The sequence below is a fragment of the Malaclemys terrapin genome, chromosome 14 (genome assembly GCF_027887155.1).
Source record: "Malaclemys terrapin pileata isolate rMalTer1 chromosome 14, rMalTer1.hap1, whole genome shotgun sequence".
NCBI classification, from domain to species: Eukaryota; Metazoa; Chordata; order Testudines; family Emydidae; genus Malaclemys; species Malaclemys terrapin.
In genome coordinates this window covers 10544788-10563809 of record NC_071518.1, presented here as the reverse complement: position 1 = coordinate 10563809, position 19022 = coordinate 10544788, and the positions used below count along the sequence as shown (strand labels likewise).

Sequence of the window (19022 nt, the reverse complement as noted above, 5' to 3'; positions counted from 1 at the left end):
TGAAAGCCAGGCAGACTGAAGAAAATAGCATACCTTTGTGAGAGAGCTTTTCACAGCAGGTGCTGGGCACAGAGGATTTCATGAACTTATTAAAATTAAAACCAACAACGTGTGTATCCTTATGTGGCAAGGCAAAGTATTATGCAAATAGCTGTCTGTGAGAAACAGATCTGAGCTTGCACTGGCCATGTTCACCCATGCTTGGGGTGTTTTTAGCCATCTTGATTTTGTTCTGCACAAAGAAACTTTTTTTTTTTTTTGGTTGTGCAGCACCGAGTTCCACAAGATACAAAACAATGAGATGAATTTATCTGCAGAAATTGGCTGCAAAATAATGGGCCTTCTTCCCAAACCGCTAGTTGTTACATACTGTTTCTTAGAGCACCCCAGATAGTCCTCCTGACACCTTAGAAACTGTCCTACATATAAGATATTTTAGAGGGGCGAAGGTACTGGTAATCAGCTATCAAACCTCTAAGTCACTAGTTCAAAACCATCCTATATCAGCAGTAACCAAAAATTATTTAACTTCAGATAGCTGAAACTTTGGCCTTAAACTGGATCCCATTGTGCTTAAATACCACACCCTCCCATTAGTAGTATGTGGGATCACCCAGTAATCAGAAGCCTTCATTTTATTTTTATTTCAAATTTTTGGTAATGCTATGCACATTGGGCTCCATCTTGCGTCCACCAAAGTCAGTGGGAATCTTGTCATTGATTTCAATAGGAGTATTGGTCCCACATTACTTCAGTGGAATTGCACTGATGAGCTTTGCAGAAGAAGTGTGCTTTACGGATAGATTTGAATGATTACCATGTGGTCATTTTGGTGTAAGAGCACTGGGACTGTTCATCAGGAGGCTTGGGTTATATTTCTGGCTCTGCTTCTGTGACTCTAGGCATGTTACTTAACCTCTGTGTCTCAGTTTCTCCATCTGTAAAATAGAGATAATAATACTGCTGTTGTAAAGCATTTTGAGAGTAAAAAAAAGTGTTATTTTAGGATAGGGCAAGAAATTCTGGGTGGAAGGGATAGCATATGAGAAAGTGCAAAGAGAGATTTTTGTGACAAAGACGCACCTTTCCACTGAATTTTTACTGGAGATGCTCACAGACCCTGAACTTTGACACAAACTCTGCTGCTAGTATCTAACACATTTTCAAGATAAGGAAGCTGATCTCATAAAGGGCAGGATTACACTACCACTTAAGCTGATCTAACTTCCGTTGCTCAGGGGTGGGAAAAAGACACTTTCTGACTCTGAACCAGGGGTGCCGGAACAGGGTGAGCCAGTGGGCCATGCTCCTCCCACTTTTTCCTAGCCGTAAGGACGAGCAACAGAGAGAGGGGCAAACAGGGGGCCTCAGGGGAAGAGGCAGTGTGGGAGGGCAGGGGCTCGGGGAGAAGGGGAGATGCGAGGGCAGATCTTGGGGGGGGGAGGGGCAGGGCCATGGTTCAGGTGCCTGTGGCCCTCCCACGGTTCAGGTGCCTGTGGCCCTCCCACTTTCAAGACGCTTCCACTGCTCCAACCTTGAGTGTTGCAAGTTACAGCAACCTAAGCGCAGTCTATGCTGGTGCTCTGTTGGCAGGAGATGCTTTTCCACTGACATAGCTTCCACCTCTCACGGAGGTGGAGTATTTATGCTGACAGGAGAACACTCTCCTGTCGGCATAGAGCAGGAGTCGGCAACGTTCGGCACGCGGCTCGCCAGGGTAAGCACCCTGGCGGGCCGGGCCAGTTTTATTTACCTGCTGACGCGACAGGTTCAGCTGATCGCGGCACCCACTGGCCGCGGTTTGCCGTCCCGGGCCAATGGGGGCGACGGGAAGCAGCGCGGGCTGAGGGACGTGCTGGCCACGGCTTCCCGCCGCCCCCATTGGCCCGGGACGGCGAACTGCGGCCAGTGGGGGCTGCGATCGGACAAACCTGCCGCGTCAGCAGGTAAATAAACTGGCCCGACCCGCTAGGGTGCTTACCCTGGCGAGCTGCGTGCCCAACGTTGCCGACCCCTGTTCTAACTCATGCAGACCTTGGTTAGCCTTGTTCATTACGGGTTTCCTTACAGTTCTGCTGTACATTTGCAGTGCCTAGCTGACCTTTAATTTAAGAGTAAGTATGTATCTGGCTACTTTTGGACTGTATGAAAGATGGGAGATCTTTTCCCCCATGAGTTTGTTAGTGAAAGTCTATTTTCTGCTCCAACCTCTTCTATTAGCGTAAAATGAGACCAGCTAGCGAGAGTAACAGGCAGTTGTTGTTGGTCTTTTCTAGCCAAAGCCAGGATTTCCTATAATAATAGAATATTTTCATCTAAGCCTATCTAATTTAGCCTCACAAATCTCCTGGTATTATTATATCCTTTTTACAGATGAGCAAACTGAGACCCAGAGAAGTTATGACTTGCTCAGGATCATAAAGCAAGCAATTGACAAGATCAGGGCACCATAACAGCCATTTCATCCTTTATCTACGTTGAACTGCTTCGTGGAAAGCCTTTGAGGGAAAGTTTGTGGTGACTAGGTTCTGCTGGAGTCAGTGGAAGATTTGCAATTTTCCGCAAACTTTTCCCTGGATTCCCACCGCTTAACTTCCAGCTGGATGATTCACAGCTATGAGAACTTACACTCAGATGAGTTAATAGAGTCTCAGTTGAATGTGAAGAAGTAATGTGTGTATGTGTGTGTGCATGCATGCAAAGATTTTAAAAAGAAAGTTCTTGCTGAAGGTAAAAGGGTGGACTATCTTGACATTTCTTTATCTACTTGGCCATTTTGAGAGCACCTCCTAGCCTCTGTAAAATGACTTCTGCAATCTTTTTTTAAGAAAAAGGAAGCTGACCTAGATTGTCAATATTTTTGATTTCTTCCATATTGTGGTAAAATCAAGTTAACTTTCAGATATGTGGGAATGTTTATAAAACTGGGACAGGTCACACCTACTAGTCGGGAAGTGGGGGGAAATTTGGGAAGGTTCCTCTTTTCGCTAGCTCTTGGCAATAAATGCCAGTAGTTTGATCCTACATATTATGGACTTGCTCCTTCCTAGGTGTGTGTGTCCCTCTCACACTTGTCAAATTTAAAAAAGACTTTGATTTTAAAGATATCCAATTTAGAGTGGTAAATTAAAAAAAACAAACAATTAATTAATTTAAAAAAATTAAATTAACGTCAGGGTTATTTCTTAAAAATAAACCTACCGGTATTTAAAATTAAATTTGAAATTGACAATGTATGTTAAGGCCCAAATTTATTATAATCTATTAACATAATTTAAATTAAATACAAAAATATTAAGCATTAACTTAATACTAACTTTGCTGCCAAGTTAAACAAACAAACAAACCACTGAACTGGCGGAAGTCACTAGCGAAGCACCTAGAAGGGGCTAACTCAGTTTTTGACAACAATAGCCTCTTCTGCCGGTGCAGAGAGAATATTTTCTTCAGTTTATTCAACCAGTTCAGTTCGATGATTAGTTCATTCAAAGTTAGGAAACCAGCTGGGAGTTGAAAAATAAGGAAAGCTTGTTTTCCTTTTCCAATCTATGAATGAAAATTAGGTGTGAGAGGATGAGACCTACAAGTTTTTAAAATCTTAAAGGACATGGTGACCAGAAACAATCAGTGTAATTAATTAACTACAGATAATATTTCCTTTGTTTAATACATGGAAAAATATGTTTGATAGTTTTTTTTCTTATGTATCCAGCACATTTAACAATAAAATTAAAATGCTGTTTTTATGCTTTTTAAATTACATTTGAATTTCCATCCAAACAGAGCTTGACTCAAATTGCAAATAAAAAAGAAATAAGAAATGGATTAGTCACCATATTCTGACACAATAAAAAATATAAAAATTAAGAATATAAAGTTAAGCTATGTAATTGCTTAAATAAATGTGTATAGGTGTAGTATATTTTATTGGTTAGCAAAAAGAAGCACAAAATTTACTATAAAGGCTATATTTAATTGCAAATCAACATGTTTTACCAACTAATGACAATCAGTCTTTCTTAAGGAAAATAACTAAAAAGTAAAAATGTAAAACACATTTAAAACTGATAAATTAAATCAAGGTTTCCTTCTTGCTGAATTAAAATCAATGATTTAAATCACTTTGATTTAAATCAATCCACCTTGATCCAAATCAATCCACCCTGCTCCAAAACCATTGAGCTTCTGTTTTAGAAGATGGTATGTCAGTAGTTCTTGATACTAACTAGGTAATTATAGCATTCAACCAGTCTACTGATAGAGTGGTCCATAGGGTGCATAGTTCTCATCCTCTGAGAACTCTGAACACCTGTTGGGTTGGTTTAGGTGTGGACAGCAGGGAGTGAGGTAACAGGAAGGTTGGTTACAATAGTCAGGGCAAGAGGTGACCAAGGGACAGACAAGGATTTTAACTGGTAGAATGGAGAGGAAAGGATGAAGTTTAAAGGAAGAAGTGACAGGATTTGGTGATGGTCTGGTTGTGGGAGAAGTGGGCAGAGATACAGCTGACGTGCAGATTGTTAGCGTCACTGGGTGTAGGAAGGGCAATGGAATTATTGACATTGATGGAAGGGGGAAGTTTTGGTAGGAAGCTGAGAAGTTCAGTTTTCAATAGGAAGTCGGCTATGCCGAAAGAAATGGTCAGTCATGCGTGGCTGTACAGAAGGTAAAGGTAGACTTTGAGAGTCATCAGGGTAAAGGTGGGAATTGTAGCCATAAAAATGGACTATGCCACCCAGGGATAAGTTGGAGAGGCAGAAGAGGAGGGAGGTCAAGGACAGAGGGAGGCTGACAGTTTGGGAGGAGAGGAGTGCGTGTAGATGTGGTCTGCTCTTCTCATTACTTATAATTGTTAAATTGTCCGTTCTCTGTCTCCCTCTGCAAACTTCTGGCACAGTATGGCTGCTAGTTCCACATCTAGCCCCTGTCAGCTCTCTGTGAGTTTGCAACAAACATGGGTTTTGCCGTTGTGCAAATCCAAGCTTTTCATGAGCTGTCTGTGATCTGCATGAGAACTGGACTGACGGTAAAGCTCACAAAATGTAATTTGGAATGGAGTCTCCAACTCTTCTTCCTCTTTCTCATCATCATTCTCTTTATTAGTATTGTAGTAGCTGCTAGGAGCCTGAATCAGGGGCCCGTTGGGCTAGGCACTTTACACACGCATTCTAGAAAGATGGTTCTTGTCCCAGAGCTTACAATTGAAGTATCAGATTGGAGATAACAGGTAGATACAACAAACAGATGTGGGGAGTCAAGACAGCAATGGGATGGTTATGAAGACTCATCAACTGTGGTCGTAGCATATCAGCTGTCAGACCATTATCTGGTGTGTTTTTTGGTAGGCCTCACATCAGAGAGGAGTTTCAAGGAGAACATTGAGGAGGTTTTGCTAATGGTCTTTATTTTTTCTGCAGTTGTTTTTCTTAGAATGTTAAACAGCTGTGTTTGTGAGTGGCAGACGTGGACACCCAGATAATGGGCTAACAGTTGCTAAACACTGAAATATAAACGGTCCAAATTAAGGCTTTTAATGCCGATGATATGCCTCAGAGTAGAGCGTATTAACCATTTCTTCTTTCTTCAGCCCAGTGCTACCTGGATGCAATGTAAGAATATTGTGCTTGCTGCTGTCTGCTACTTCCTTCATTTGTAGTGGAAAGATGTGAAAACGCCATAGTGCAGCGTATTTTATTTTAGTATAAAGTAAAGTAAAATAAAATACTTAATTGCTCTCTGCCTCAGTTTCCTCATTTGTAAAAAGAACATAATTTTAGTATTCTAGCTAAAAATTAAATCTGGCTATGGAGAACTCTTTCCTCTTAGTTCTCCCCTTTCCAGTATTGGCATGTAAATATGTCTTTATAACGTATGGCTTGTGTTTTCTGATTGCAGTTACCCTTCTTGCACATGCAAATATCAAACATTCGGGGAAGCGTTGTGGCCTAGCAGATACAGAACTGCACTAGGGTCAGAAGATTTGGGGTCTGTTCCTGGCTTTGCCACTGGCCTGCTGGGTGACTTCAGCAGGTGACTTCCCCTTTCTATGCCTCAATTTCCCTGTCTGTCAGATGGGGATAATAATACTGACCTCTTCGTAAAGCACTTTGACATCTACTGATGGAAAGCTTTATAAAAGAGCTTGGTGTTATTATTTGTGCTTGTAAATTGGGTGGTTAAGCTCCCAACTATCCGCTGTACAATCATGAACTATATGGGTTTTTGTGAGAGCACAAACACAGATTTAGAGATTGCATTGTGGAAAAAGTGGGTTTAAGAGCTTTGTAACAACCTGTGAAGTATGTAAATAGGCACTATTCTACCCATGCAGTCCAGGAGCCTTGAGAGTCCTCCTGCCTGACAAAGGGAATTCCACTGAATTCCTGTTTAAAACAAAACACCCCCCCCCCCATTCCTTTCTGGAGGATAGGTGGGATTTTCATGTTACCTTACTGTATTTACAGTGAAAAGAACAGGAGTACTTGTGGCACCTTAGAGACTAACAAATTTGTTAGAGCATAAGCTTTTGTGGACTACAGCCCACTTCTTCGGATGCATACAGAGTGGAATAAGTATTGAGGAGATATATATACACCTGTATTTACAGTGGATGAATTTAAGGCAGAGAGTCAGTGGCAGACAGAAATAGAATCTAGGAGTCCTATTTTGCAGTTTCTGGCTCTGCTCATGAGATTGCAGAATTTGTTCTCATTCTCAGATTGGATTACTCTGTATGGTAGTCTCAAAGGTGTCACAGGACCCTCTGTTGCTTTTTACAGATTCAGACTAACACGGCTACCCCTCTGATGCTCTGTATGGTAGGGAACTCTGCCTGTGAAATGTGTCTCTTGCAGTATTTCACCCTTTTAAGAGGATATCTGATTATCAATGTTTGCCAGAGCTGTACTATACAGAAGCATAGTGTAATTATCTGGATACCAGCTGACAGACCTGGCAGCCATCATTGGACAGGAGTTTGATATAGATGTTGATACAGTCATATCTATCGTGCCAAAGATAGTGCCACTCTGATTACTAAGAGTGGTATTTCTTTTAAATTAAATTGTGATCTGTATAACTCATGAACTTTATACTGTTGTGCAAAGTGTCTCTCTGAAAACGTAACTGTTACATTTAGTTAATGGCCTTCCGATGAGAGAACAATTCAATTGTGCACAATTCCCCAGCCTTCAGAGACAGGGGTAAACATTTTTTAAAACATCTGTGAGTGCTATTTTCAAAGTGATGTAGGTGCCTAAATCTCATTGAAAGTCACTGGGGTTTTGCCAACTCAGCATGTGAGTTGCATTTGAAAATGTAACTTAGGCACCTAGGTCACTTGCTTTTGAAAGTTTTACTCAAGATCATCTTGCTGAAGGAAACTTGCTATATTGTGGGAAACCCTCATCTCTTTCCCCTTCATATGAACTGATCTAAAGACCAAAAATAAACATTTATGCCACCTACACCTTATGAAAAAAGTGGTGAATATTTTGCATATTTTCCTATTGAGAAGTGAAGGTTTTTACAGTGTGTAAAACAATAGGAGTGCTTCTGTTGGCTGAATTTTAGGGTTGATTATGTCAGTTTCTAGGAGTAACTTTTATTTTCTTGGTCGTCAGAGCCTTGCCACTTTTTCTTTTATCTGTCTGAATTTCCTTAATTAGCAGTATATACATACATGTAAAGCTTTACCACACCAATCTCTTCAAAATTGCATTCCATCACTTCCTTTTTCTTGTATATCCTGAATGGCAACTGAGTGTTTTATTAGCTCACCTTAAAAAGTTAATTTACTTTTTGATTTGTATGAAGTTACTTTTCAAAGAGACGTTAAAATTCACCATTTTTTTTCTTTTGAAGCTGATCTATTTCAGTTCCTACCCAGGGGACTTTCAAGTGCTTTGGTGTGAGTGTGTATGTGTTTTTTTTCAGCTGGGTATTTAGAGCTTGGTTTCTGTGGTAAAATGAAAAGATGAACATGTGTAGCCTTTAACTCCTCTGTGATCACTTCTTCCCTCAGCAGCTCATGCACTTTGTGTTTAAATGCTAATTTACAAAGGCCAGACTTCCTGTTACGGCCAGTCACTGAAACAGGGACAGCGTTAAATGAACTTCATAGCACTTCTGCACCATAAATGTGCATGAATGCGCCAAGCATCTACAACTCCCATTGACTTCAGTCAGTATTTTATTCTTCAAAGCTCCGGATTTCATTTCCATTAAATGTAAATTTTATTTCACTTCTTGGGATTTAACCCTCCCCCCCCTTTTTTTGTGTGCATTAAATCAGGGGTGGGCAAACTTTTTGGCCCAAGGGCCACATCTGGGTATGGAAATTGTATGGCGGGCCATGAATGCTCATGAAATGGGTGGTTGGGGCGTGGGAGGGGGGTGCGGGCTCTGGGATGGGGCTGAGGGGTTCGGAGGGCAGGAGGGGCTCAGGGCTGGGGTAAGGGGTTGGGGTGCAGGAGGGGGTCAGGGGTGTGCAGGCTCTGGATGGCGCTTACCTCAAGCAGCTCCCAGAAGGAGCAGCATGTCCCCCCTCCAGCTCCTACGCAGAGGTGCAGCCAGGCAACTCTGTGCGCTGCCCCGTCCGCAGGCGCCGCCCCTGTAGCTCTCATTAACCGCGGTTCCCAGCCAATGGGAACTGCGGGGGCAGCGCTTGGGGTGGGGGCAGCGGGAGGAGCTCTCTGGCTGCCCCTACGCGTAGGAACCAGAGGGGGGACATGCCACTGTTTCCAGGAGCTGTGCAGAGCGGGGCAAGCCCCCGATCCTGCTCCCTGACTGGATCGCCAGAGCGGGGCAAGCCGTGGGCCCCGATCCCACTTCCCAGCGAGAGCTCGAGGGCCAGATTAAAATGTCTGGAGGGCTAGATGCAGCCCCCGGGCCATAGTTTGCCCACCCCTGATGTAAATGTTACAAAGTGGGATAGAAACCGCTATATGATTAGCGTGACTTGGCCTTACAATTTCAAGCCCTAGCCTTTTCACATTGACTGCTGCCTAATCTAAAAGATCCCAAACTAGAGAGGACTGTAAAAAGTTCAGAAAAGTTTTGTGAGCTGCCTAGTGAGAAGTCTTCTATTTAAAATATAGTTATAGTCAGGAAAATGGTACTTGTCCTTACCATACTCTTGTGTGACCTGAATTTGTTAAACTGTGGGTGTTAGCTGTGCACCTCCTGCTAGTTTCAGTCTGTCACATGGCTAAATTCCCTGTCATTTGGATCTTTAGCCCTGTGTGTCTTCTGCGTTGTATCAAATCCTTGGGCTTTGTAACTGTGTTTCAAATGGTTTTGTGGTTTATAATTATCGCTCAGTCCACTACAGCATAATACCTCTCATTAAATTTTACTGTCCTCAAATCAGGGCTTAATTTCTCATAGAGTATTTCCTGGAGTGCTGGGGCTTGGGGCTGATGCCCCATGAAGGGCATTGGGGCTCAGGGCTTGTGTCCCCTGGAGGGCCCCCGGGGCTTGGTGCTTCTGCCACATGGGTTTGAAATATTTACCAGAGCTCTGCTCCAGACAGCTTCGGTTGAATTGAAGCGCTGCCATGAGTCAAATTATTTTCCATACTGCATGTGCACCAAGGTGTGTGAGATTTCTGGGGTGTGTACTGTCTGTAGGTGGTCAGGCCGCCTTACTCTCTGATGAAAAACATTGCTTTGCACTCACAGCACTACACCATGTTCGTGTTTTGACTAAAACAACAGGTGTACAGTGGCACACCTTGTTAGTGGCAATTTGATAGTTAATTCTTGGGTTATGTGGAAGTGAGAACGGAGCCATTGTCTCTGCTAACCACAGCAAGGTGCATTTGCAAAAGGAAACTAAAAAAGCTTTTTTACATTCGCTGGGTGCTCATTTGCACACTTTCCTACACTGCAGAGTTCTGTGTGTCTATTGGACCAAGTCAGGTTTCTGCCCCTCCCAAGAAGAAACCTTCTCATTTTATAGTGCAAAGGCTGATTATATTTTCTGAAATCCATTTCTCAAATGCATGAGCAAAATTTTGGCTACAAGCAAAATCATCCTCTGTTCATGTGTTTAAGTCTGTATGTGTACTCCTATCCATACTCACATATATAGTTCTCTCTGACCATACCACTAAAGTTTTCAAAACTTCTTCTCTTTTCACATCTTATAATCTGGCACCGTCTTCTCTCTTGTCTTCCTGAGACCCTACTTATTCCATCAGGTCAATTCAAAGCACTGCTCCTAAATTAATCTTCCTGACATCTTGTCCTGACCATGTCACCCCCTTCTTTGAGTCCCTTCATGGGCTCCTCCTTCTCCAGCACATCAAAAACTGGCTTCTGGGTCTGATCCTAAACCTGCTGATGTCCTTAGAAGGACTCTGATGGACTTCACTGGGGTTTGGATAAGGTTCCTGGTCCTTACCTGTAAGGCAGTTCATAGCTCAGTTGTTCCCTCCCTACTTACTTGTTCTTATATATTATCACTTCAGCCCTGCCCTACTAATGAAGTCAGCCTCCATTGTCTGTTTGTCCACATCTTACACAGGCATCTTTATACTTTTTTATGCCTACCTCTCATGCACAGAACACCCTCTGTGGAGTTGTTCATCAAGCCACTACTCTTCCTTCCTTCAAATCCTTTCTCAAGATCTTCAAGATCCTTACAGACCAGTCAGCTTAACTTCTGTACCCGGAAAGAAAATGGAGCAAATAATTAAGCAATCAGTTTGCAAACACCTAAAAAATAATAAGGTGATAAGTAACAGTCAGCACGGATTTGTCGTGTCCAACCAACTTGATAGCTTTCTTTGACAGGGTAACAAGCCTTGTGGATGGGGGGAAGCCGCAGACATGGTATATCTTGACTTTAGTAAAGCTTTTGATACTGTCTCACATGATCTTCTCATAAATAAACTAGGGAAATACTACCTAGATGGAGCTACTATAAGGTGGGTGCAAAACTGGTTGGAAAACCATTTCCAGAGAGTAGTTATCAGTGGTTCAGAGTCATGCTGGAAGGTGCATAACGAGTGGGGTCCCGCAGGGATTGGTTCTGGGTCCCGTTCTATTCAATATCTTCATCAATTATTTAGATAATGGCATAGAGAGTACACTTATAAAGTTTTGGATGATACCAAGTTGGCAGGGGTTGCAAGAGCTTTGGAGGATAGGATTAAAATTCAAAATGATCTGGACAAACTGGAGAAATGGTCTGAAGTACATAAGATGAAATTCAATAAGGACAAATGCAAAGTACTCCACTTAGGAAGGAACAATCAGTTGCACACATACAAAATGGGAAATGACTGCCTAAGAAGGAGAATGGTGGAAAGGGATCTTGGGGTCATAGTGGACCATAAGCTAAATATGAGTCAACAGTGTAACACTGTTGCAAAAAAAAAAAAAAAAAAGCCAACATCATTATGGGATATATTAGCAGGAGTGTTGTAAGCAAGACACTAGAAGTTACTGTTGGTAACAGCTGGGTAGATGGCTTGTAGGGTGAACCTGGCCTATGCATATACATTTTAGAGAAATTTTCTGTTTCCAACTGTTCGTTACATCCAGAGGGTAAATTTTGTCATTTATTCTGAGTTTGTACAGCACCCTGCATAAGAGTCCCAGTCCTGATTAGCCCTTGCCTCTAGGCACTACTGTATTAAAAATAATAGTAATGCATATTTTGAACAATGTTACTATTTAAATAAGTATTTCTCTTGGTAACTTATTTGAATGGAGAAAAATATAGATTTCTTGGGTCAAAAGTTGTCAGGCAAAAAACTTGGAGCCCTGGTGCAATGGGAGTTCCTGGAGGCATTGTGCATATAATCCATGCAACATCTCTGTTATAATACTATTTATCTACTTCCCAATGCATAGAAATTAAGACTTGCCTAAGGCCATGCATCTCGCTGGCAGAGCTGGAACTGGAATTTGAAAGGTCCTGGATCTTACCATGCGCAGGCCACTACACCACAAGTCCATCTCAGGGTTTGAAATACTATGGTAACTGAAGGTGCTTCGGGATCCAGTCCGGACAAGTAGTCACTTGAATAAGTTGTCAAAATTGAGAAGATGACTGACTAGCCTCCCAAGTAAATCCTTTTAAACCCCACAGAAATAGCCACCTAATGGAATGAATGAAATGTAAACTAGAAGCCTGACATTTTGAAACCGGTTTAGCGCGTTCTGGCTGTCTAAACTGGCATGAGATTTATTGGAATAAATGTGAGGTTTTCCTCTTTCTCATGTTGCTGGGTTTGAGTCTGTGGCTTTATTTGATTTTGTTTTATGGTTATATATTTCCTTGGGATGTGTGCTAGTTGTCTTGTTCTGAGTACTCTTTTATGGACCAACAGGGAGCCTGAAACTCTAAGTATTACCTTTCGGGGCCTGTGTTATTTCTATTAACTATGGTGGGAGCACGATCAGGCCATTGGTTTCAAAATTTACCCTTGGACATACATACTGGTGTAATGCGAGTCCTGTGTGCATATCTGGGAGTGGAACTTGGCTTTATATTTTGAGCACACGATTGGGAAGATGAACGGGTCTAATGCTTCAAGACAGCAAGAGGGTGGCAAATGATAGAATTTCTGGTGCATTCTACAAGTATTGTGGGGGCAGGAGTTATTTTCCATTTGTATTTCCCAATAAAAGACCATTCTGTTCAACTGCCAGTGCATTCTAGATGTTTGATTATAAGCTCTTGTCAGTACAGCAAACTTATCGGACTGAATTTGAGACATTTTAAATCAAATCTTTCTCCAGTATTTTCCTGGCTATACCCTTTTCTCATTCAGTCAGGGGCAGCCAGTCTGGATAGTGAAGTTGTAGAGTTTGATCCTACAGTGAGCTCTATGCCTGTGAATCAGAGGAGCTCTGCACAACAGCAGGATCACATCTGTTGTGGCTCTTCCTCTGTCTCTCTGAGGGTCTAGCCCATGATTTTCACCATGACAGTGCCCTAGAGAGAGCACTTTTTCCCAGTGCGTTGTCCCCCCTCACAATTCACAATATAGGCCATATGGGAAAGCCCTATAGTACTTAATACAAAAGGATACTTAATACAAAAGGATAGCCCTTCTATAGGGCGGCCTAGTTTTAATCATCATCATAAAATTAAACACAGAATTATGTATCTTTATATAAAATTCAACAAAGTGGTTAAAAAACAGCCTTACAGAATGGTTATCCTTTTCTATTCTAGGGTTTATTTAGGATAGTTTCTACAGCAATTTCATCCCTATAAAATTCTATAGAACTTTTTTCTAAGGGAAATAAAGTATAATAATTCCAGGAACATAAAAGATACTGAATTTGAACCCTTGATAGGGAAGTTGACCTACATCACTCTTTCTTTCTATTCTCCCTCCCTTATAAACCGCCTTCCCTCATGGTTGAGCTTAGTCACTTAGGCCCAGGTTTTTAAAGTCTTTTTGTGCTCACTTAGTGCCTAAATCTCTTTTGAAAATGAGATATAGACTCCTAAATCTTCTAGGCATTGCAACGCTGAGCAGAACAATGCCTAAATATTTTTTAAAAATCTGGTCCTAACTATTCAGCTACCTGTTCTAACTGGGTAATAAGTTTACTATCTGATTTGTCCTCCAATTAAATGAATACTAAAGCACATCTGAGCAGAGCCTGGGATGCAGTGTGGCTCTTCTTGTCCACACACAAAACTTGTTCCACTTCAACTATGCTGATAGAGTTAAAACTGTATAACCCCTGTTAGTATAAAAGTGCTTATAACTAGTATAGCTTATTCCTGTAAGGAAAGGGGAATGAACAGTACCTTATATCAGTATAACTGCATCCATGCTAGGGGTTGTACCAGTATAACTATATTGGTTAAAAAAAAATCACACAATCACACACCCTAACCAAAATAACACACACACACCAGAGAGGGTGAGAACATGAGAGTGAGGTATCACAGTTATAATGCAGGGAAAAGAAGGTGTGTGTGTGTGTATATGTGTGCAACAGGGAAGAAATTAAGCAAGCTTGCCTCTTTCTATGTCAGAGGTCAGTATGGGGTAATAGTAACTCAAAATGGAAACAACAATTAGGGTTGGGAAATCTTTGTTTTTATCTCTGGATTGTGTTTCTGGTGTTCAGTAGAGTTACAGTCAAGTCAAAGTTTCCCCCAGCCAATGGCTCATTTGGCTGACATGGTTAAAGCATGTCAGTTTCATAGCCCACAGTACTCAAGGGAGTAATGTGGCCAGTATCATGTCAGACTGCCTTTGACTGCCTAACTCCATGGATCAGGTACCCATTTTGCAGTTGGGTGAACTGAAGGTGGCCTTTCATTGTGAGATCCGTCAAGACTAAACCCATAACCTTCAAGATTGGAGGTCTGGAGTGGTGGCTGAGTGGTTAAGGCACTCAAGTAGAGTTACAGGGAATCTGATAAATGTTTCCTGTTGGTTTTACTGTGAATTGAAATCTGGTCTCTGCACCCTGATGTGTCTTTATCAAACTCCCTTTGACATGCTTGGGAAGTAACACCAACATTTTAAAATGTGGATACTGTGATGCTACGGTAACCCATCACAGACACCTCAAGATAGGTTCAGATCCATTTGAGGTATCTAAGTAAGAATTTCAGAGGGGCTGAACACTCAGTGGGAGCTCTTTGTTGCTCAACATCTCTAAAATTCAGGCTATATATTTCAATGCCTAAACGTAGATTTAGGGGCCTACTCTATGCAGCCACGTTTGAAAAATTTGGATGGAGATTTTCCCATCTATTTTTACCCACCATTCTTACTGGGAGTTAGTGGGTGGAGTCTGGGAGAAGGAGTGGTCACTTTATCTTGCAGATAAATATCTGGGGGAAATAAAGCTCCTTGGGGCGGGGATTGTCTGTTTGTTCCATGTTTCTACAGAACCTAGCACAATGGGGACTTGGTCAAAGGCTGCAGCTTATAAGGGCTACCTCAATACAAAATAATAATCATTTTCTTCCCCTTTCCTAGCAGCAATGTCATCTCTGGGATAAACAACTCCAAATGGAGCAGTAAGTTTGGTCTGGGATAGTCTCACTCACAATAAGAACTTCCTAGGTGTATGAATATTCCACCATCCAGGCTTTGCTGATCAACCCTCTCCACCACCTCACACCAAACCACATCACATAAAAATTAATCATCCCACACAGTTTTAGAAACAGGTGGTCAGCCCTTTCCCTCTTTATTTCACTACATTTGATATGTTGTGATCTAGTAGCAATGAGGTGTTCTTTTAAAATACATTGTCTGTATCCCTGAATTGTAAAACACACAAACAGAAACCCCAGTCAATTTCCTCTGAGGCTGTATGGTTTGATAAACACATTTCAAGAGCAGCTGTGCAACTTTTTTTTTTTTTTTGGTTCACTCCTCATCCTGTAACAAGTAACTCTTGACCTGTCAAAAGTAGGAAGAGCCATGCGTGCTTCTGTCCAGTCTACAGGCAGAACGAAACCACTTCCTCAGTTTTCTAATAAATATCTTATCGTAAGAGTGCACATATTCTATTTCAGTGCTGCCTAACAAATATTATGCAGACCTAGGCCTCGGGCTATGATAAGCAGAGGACTGACTGTAGGCCATATATCAGCACAGTGTTCTCCTTTCATGATTTTTTTTAAAGTGTAGCTATGCTCTTGGGAAGGCATAGGTCACTCAGCCGTGCTAAAAGTTGTATTAAAAGACAGAGACCGGTTTGGATCTGAGCAGAGGAAGGTTCACAGATATCGTAATGGTTACATTGAGGCTTAGCCAAAAAAAGTTCTGAAACATAAGTGTAAAGTGTAGATTTCCCACAAAAACTGCTCAAGTTCTGCAGACCAGAAAAAGTTTGAGTTGGTTTCATGGTGCAAATAAAGTAACATCAACTAGTGGTAGTGGTGTGTTGTCCATTTAGAGTACCCCCAAACAGTTTGCCATTCAAAAAGGGAACTCCAGTGCCAAAGTATATCACACCTGCAAAAGTGTGCGGACAACTCTTCCTGTCAAGCCTATTGATTTTTATATACAACTTGGTCAGTGGAGAGAGCGTCATGGTCCCAGGAATAAAAAGAACGAGGAGTACTTGTGGCACCTTAGAGACTAACAAATTTCTGCAAAAAAGCCTCCTCTTCCTCACCCAGTCTCCCCTGGCCCAGCCTTGAGGGCTGAAACACATTTAGGCAGTCACCACAATAGCAAGTCCCAGACATCAGAATCATATAAATTAATACAATAATAATAATTAATAATAAATGTTTTGACATGTTTGTCTTCTTGCATTGGTCTCTGCTGGAATTATGTAAGCACAGTTTGTACTGACACATGTTATTTTCTTTCAGTGGATCTGATGGAAATAAAGGAAATTCGCCCTGGGAAAAACGCAAAGGATTTTGAGCGCGGGAAAGCAACACAGTATAAAGAGCATTGCTTCACTATTTTTTATGGTACCCAGTTTGTTCTCAACACCTTAAGCTTAGCAGGTACTTTTTGTGTGTGTGTGTGTGTGTCTGTCTTCTTTAAACCTTAAACAGTAAACCCTCCAGACTAGGGATTTATAGCATTGACAGAGCAGTAATGCAAAGCTTAGGCTGTTTTCTTTTTCCCTGGCCTTCCTAACACATACCAAACATTTAAAATTGAGGAGGCTGAGAGAGAGCACCCCTTTCCCCCTTACTGCTTTTAATGCCCCTGAATTGTGGCATTTGTAATTTTTGAGTAAAATAATTAATTAGGTGAGATTTTTTTCCTTGTGTTGTTTAAAATGATCATTTTCATGGCTTATGAGTGGGTCATTTTAGGTGTCTGAATTGTTGCAAGCAGCCTTGTGCCCTCCTTGACACCAGCACTGTATGTTTTAGGAAGATGAAATGCCTATCACTCACTGCAAGGCACAAGTGTGAGGTATAAGCAGGAGATATATAGTAAATCCCTGTGTATGTTTCTGTTGATCCATTTCCTTATACCCTGCAGCTTCCTGATGCCTCTTTAGAAGGAACATTCTAGAGTGTCTTTTTTATGAAGTACATATCTTTTATTTATTCACTCATGTTTAGTAGTGTAGATCCTTTCCGGTTAAATATCTCAGGTGAGATTTTTTTTTTTAACACTGGAGACCTGGGTGAAATCCTGGCCCTATTGAAGTCTGGAAATTTTGCCATTGGCTTCACTGTGGCCAGGATCTCACCCCTGGGTCTGAAACCTGCCTGGGGTCACAAGTAAAAGTGAATTTAGGATCCATAGCCTAGTTTTTAGTGACCACATCAGAAAAAACAACCACACAACTGGCAGGGTCTGTTTACTTAGGCCATGTCTATACTGCAAAATTAAGTCAACCTAATTTACGTTGGCATACGGGTGTGGCTGTAATTACATTGCTTGTGTGTGTCTACACTTTGCTCCTTATGTCAGCAGTGCGCTTCCTTACCAGGAACGCTTGAATCAATTGTACTATCAGCATGGGGCATTGTGGGATGGCTTCTGAAAGCCAGTAACAGTTGATGTAACCAACGCAGTGTCTACGCTGACATTGCGTTGACCTAACTATACAACTGGGACTACACTCCTCATGGAGGTGGAGTTATTAAGTTGGCATAGCAGGGCAGTTACATTGGGAGCAAAATTTAAGTGTAGACACTTCCATAGTTAGGTCAACATAAGCTGGCTTGCATTGACCTAACTCTGTAGTGTTGACCAGACTCTATGAGAGGCCAAGCACTGGAATAGGAGGTGAATTGCATGCTCAAGTGCACTATAAGGCTGTGTATGTCTATATGAGGAGAAGGGATGTTAATTGAAAGGTAGGGAATTGAAAACTAATACAAGGAAATATTTTTTATGTGCAACACAATATTATGCTATGAATCTCTTTGCCACAAGATATCATTGAAGGCAAAAGCTTAGAAAGTTTCAAAAATGGATTGGATATTTTTATGGAAAATGAAATCATCAAATTACATTAAAAAGGGTGTGTTTAAAAAAAAAAAAAAGCCAGAACTAGAGTTTGGATGTGATATAAACCCTTATACTTCAGGGCATAAATCAATGGAGATTAGGAAGAAGGGGGATAACTATCTACTGAAGGGGTCTTGAATCTTCCTTGGTACAGAAATATTTGGACTGCTGGTTTCACTGCATATGGGAATTCCCTTGATCCTATGCTTGATCAACATTGTCAGTTTCATAAACATTAAATTCACTTGCAAAGTTGTAATAAAAACTGAAGTAATTTTTAAGATGTTCCTAGTAGAGTAGAGAAGTGATCAGTATGTTGTAAGCATTATAATCCTAACAGCCATAGAGATTTTTTTAAATGTGGAAGTGATGCACTCCCTAGTTAAGGTACTTTCCCATGTGTGTAAGCAAACCCCATATTTATGCTTGTGAAATAATGTATTGCACAGAGGATTGGTGTACTCAAATGTGGGTTTACATGTGAAGGAGCATGCACAATGAAAATTAATGGCTGCTTGTGAAAATTTGGCTCCACGTACCAGATTTGAATTTAGATTAAGCCCATAATATCCCTGAAATTTCAGAATGTGCAGCATCACTTTAAATATAATTGTGCACTCAGCACTGTTGGGCTGTATTTTCCCCTTGTTTTTTTCTCAGAATCTAGTCTCTGCAAGTGCTTTGAGAACAATCAGTACCAGGAGGTATGTTGCCATAACACTGGTTCTCAGAACAACATGACTGATCTTTTCAATATCAGGAAAATCCTTTTCTTTATTAAAGCACTTTGCTTGGTTTCTGAGAACAATACAAAATAACTGTTACTTAAGGGGGAATGGCAGCTTTCTTTATGGGCAGCTTGCTTTGGGACAGTTAGACTGGCAATGGGTGGTGTCTGTCCTTCCCAAAAAAGTAACTAATTGAAAAAGATTTCCACAGGGATCTGAAGCTGGGCTCTGGCTTCAGTTTTGGAGAATACAGCATTGTTTGAAAGTATACTTTTAAAAACAATCTGTATCTTTTGAAAGACTGTTTTTGTTTTAAAGGATATTGCAGAAATTGCTCAAGTTGGAGATATTGGCTGGAAATA

General features: G+C 41.3%; 1 protein-coding gene across 1 annotated transcript in view; it reads left to right on the top strand.

The window, feature by feature from the left end:
• PLCG2 (phospholipase C gamma 2) overlaps positions 1 to 19022 on the top strand; it is a 92978-nt gene that overhangs the window by 14989 nt on the left and 58967 nt on the right. The window contains exon 3 of the mRNA XM_054048855.1: positions 16321 to 16461. Coding sequence (XP_053904830.1) covers positions 16321 to 16461 — 141 coding nt within the window. The remainder of the gene's footprint in view (positions 1 to 16320; positions 16462 to 19022) is intronic.